Source organism: Leguminivora glycinivorella, chromosome 10, assembly GCF_023078275.1.
Source record: "Leguminivora glycinivorella isolate SPB_JAAS2020 chromosome 10, LegGlyc_1.1, whole genome shotgun sequence".
In the NCBI taxonomy this organism is placed as follows: domain Eukaryota; kingdom Metazoa; phylum Arthropoda; class Insecta; order Lepidoptera; family Tortricidae; genus Leguminivora; species Leguminivora glycinivorella.
Genome location: NC_062980.1, coordinates 20,439,877 through 20,442,323, shown reverse-complemented (window position 1 = coordinate 20,442,323; position 2,447 = coordinate 20,439,877). Strand labels below are relative to the sequence as shown.

Genomic DNA, 2,447 nt, shown 5'->3' with positions numbered 1-2,447 from the left:
AGTGAACACAAAAAAGGTTAAAGTATAAAGGAACTAGTATTCAAAAAGTACGCAATTGAATAAAAGTAAAATTATGACGATTGATTACATTTTCAATTGACAATGGTAATTGTATGTACGTTAATATATTATATGTCTAAGCTTTTGATTGATATTTCAAAATTGGTCTCTTAATGCAATTGACTGGTAGAGAATGCGTATGGCAAAGTTCGCCTTTTGTAGGTTTAAATAAATAAATAAATAAAATGAATGATGATTCTTCATAAACAATTCGTAATTTCACTAATGCTAATTATTTGGGTTTGAGAGCTTTTTTATAATCTGCAGTATTTTCAGACAACTTTTCTCTATTTTCATCATTTTCAACGCCATCGTCCGTATTCAGTTTCTCCATTTGATTATGTCGCAGAGCAAGATAAAGCAGATGTAGCCAGTCCCTCCCGTATAACCAGTCTTTGCCAAACCCATCTATACTATTATTAAAACAAACTGTTGACAAAATGTTACAGATGTCTAGGTTTTGTTCTCGACAGATGTTCTTAATGAAGTCAACTTTGCGCTCGATAGATTTCAGTTCTTTACGAATTTCCTTTATCTTGAAGTCTTCGCAAAAGGGGATAATTTCGTGTTGTTCGCTAGCTGGATCTGTATATTAATATTGACAGGTTCAGACCAATAAACGTCTTTGTTGGGTGTTTGTTTAAATTGACTGTAAACTTTAATATTGTATAGTTTACCAGGGCATGGTAGTTTAATTTCCCCCTTACAATCGATATAATATTCGTATTTAAAACTATCCTTACAAGTCACTAGCAAAGATGAGGTGTTCAGCTCTTGTTCAGTTAGTCCTGGCAGTTGATATGTCACCTTGAAATCAAACTTTGGCAAAATCTGATGGCTGCGAGGGTCTTGTTCCCTCCAAGTCAAAACAGCACTTTGCGAGTTCACTTCTAATAGCTTCAAATTAGTGGGAGACTTAGTTTTCATAATATAGTCTCTGTCAATATGATAAGTCTCATTTGAACAATATACATAGTTGCAGGATTGCACTACGAAAGTTAGGTTTTGACCTAACGTCAATCCATTGTGCCATATTTCGGTCATACTCCATTCGCTGCTTCTATTCTTCTTGTTAACAATATGATCCTCGTATATCCGCATCGACTTTCGATCAGGATCTACATAATATATAGTAAAAGTTGCGTAATCACTTATCGAGTTCCAATGACAATTTATTTGAAGATCGTCTTGGACGCACCAGAAATTCTTAGCTACCGGAGGATGATCAACAACGACATCTATAGACGCTTGCCCAAACTCGGGCTCATGTTTGCATGTATAATAAAAATATCTTGATGAATTTTTATTTTCTTTGTCCGTCACAATAGTGTTTTCATTTAATTTTATAGTTCGTACAATAAATGTACCTTGATCCATGGCAAGTGCTGCATTCCCAGAGCACATTACTTCATAATCTTCACCAACGGGCACAAAATAAGTGTCCTTATTCTCCGTCCTTTTATAACGAACATTATCTGATTTGACAGTTAAATCAGGTATAACACTCACTAGTAGTTTGGCAGTACAATTATTCTTCAAATCTGTACACGCATATAAGTAAAAAAAATATACATTAAGATTTTTCGAAGTCACCTTTACAGTATTTTCATTAACTATCTCCGTAGTTACTTTCTCATTGTTTCTAGATCCTTCAAGTTCGATGATTAAGTTTTTTGAGTCGGTTCCACTACATAATACGGTGATGTCGGTGATGTCGTCCCCGTATTTCGCGGTGAGGGAGTTGAAAGGAGAGCCGTCTACATCTTTGATACTGCTTTCTTTTTCTCCAGCTGTTCCTGAGATGGTCACGGCGGGCCCGCGGCACGCGCTCGCGACGCGAAGCGCAAGCGCATATAGAATCGTCCCACGATAAGTCTGCATAGATTTTAATAGCCCCGCCTCTGCAAGGGTTAAGTAAACGTCATAATTTCATCAAAGTTTGACGTTTAAAATAACATCTGCACTGGCGAGGGTGTGAAAATCGTTGCAAACTTATCGTGGGACGATTCTAGTATGACAGTGCGCATATTAGTGACAGAGTAATTTTGTTCCTAGTGTTTGTGTCTTTTTATAGGACTCCCAATTGGGAGAATTAGGCTAATTGGCCATAGTGATGTGTACGTTGATTTCGATAGTTTTAGATTAGATATTTTATTTGCTATATGTGTGTCTGAAGAGATTTTCGATTCATATAATCTATATTTACATAATTTTACTTAAATAAAAAACTAAGACTAAACTTAAAAGCTAGCTAATACCTAAATCAGACCCTTGAGGCATTGTTGTACCAAGCTACCAAGGATGCTGGCGACATTTGCTCGCTGTATCGCAATACTGATACGCTGGGACCCCATAAACCTAGTTTCTGAAGAGATTGTTGTTGGAAA

At 36.2% G+C, this 2,447-nt stretch overlaps 1 protein-coding gene across 1 annotated transcript; it reads right to left on the bottom strand.

Moving 5' to 3' along the window:
- Nucleotides 1-275: 275 nt before the first annotated feature.
- LOC125230438 lies at nucleotides 276-2,067 on the bottom strand. Its single transcript, XM_048135575.1, has 2 exons — nucleotides 2,053-2,067; nucleotides 276-1,961 (listed from the first exon to the last, which is right to left on the bottom strand). Exon 2 carries the CDS (start codon nucleotides 1,939-1,941, stop codon nucleotides 592-594), a length of 1,350 nt encoding a protein of 449 aa, XP_047991532.1. The 5' UTR covers nucleotides 1,942-1,961; nucleotides 2,053-2,067; the 3' UTR covers nucleotides 276-591.
- Between the last annotated feature and the right edge of the window lie 380 nt (nucleotides 2,068-2,447).

Bases quoted from the DNA above. Each gene is read 5' to 3' on its own strand.
- LOC125230438 (XM_048135575.1), bottom strand. From the start codon at position 1,941: ATGCAGACTTATCGTGGGACGATTCTATATGCGCTTGCGCTTCGCGTC.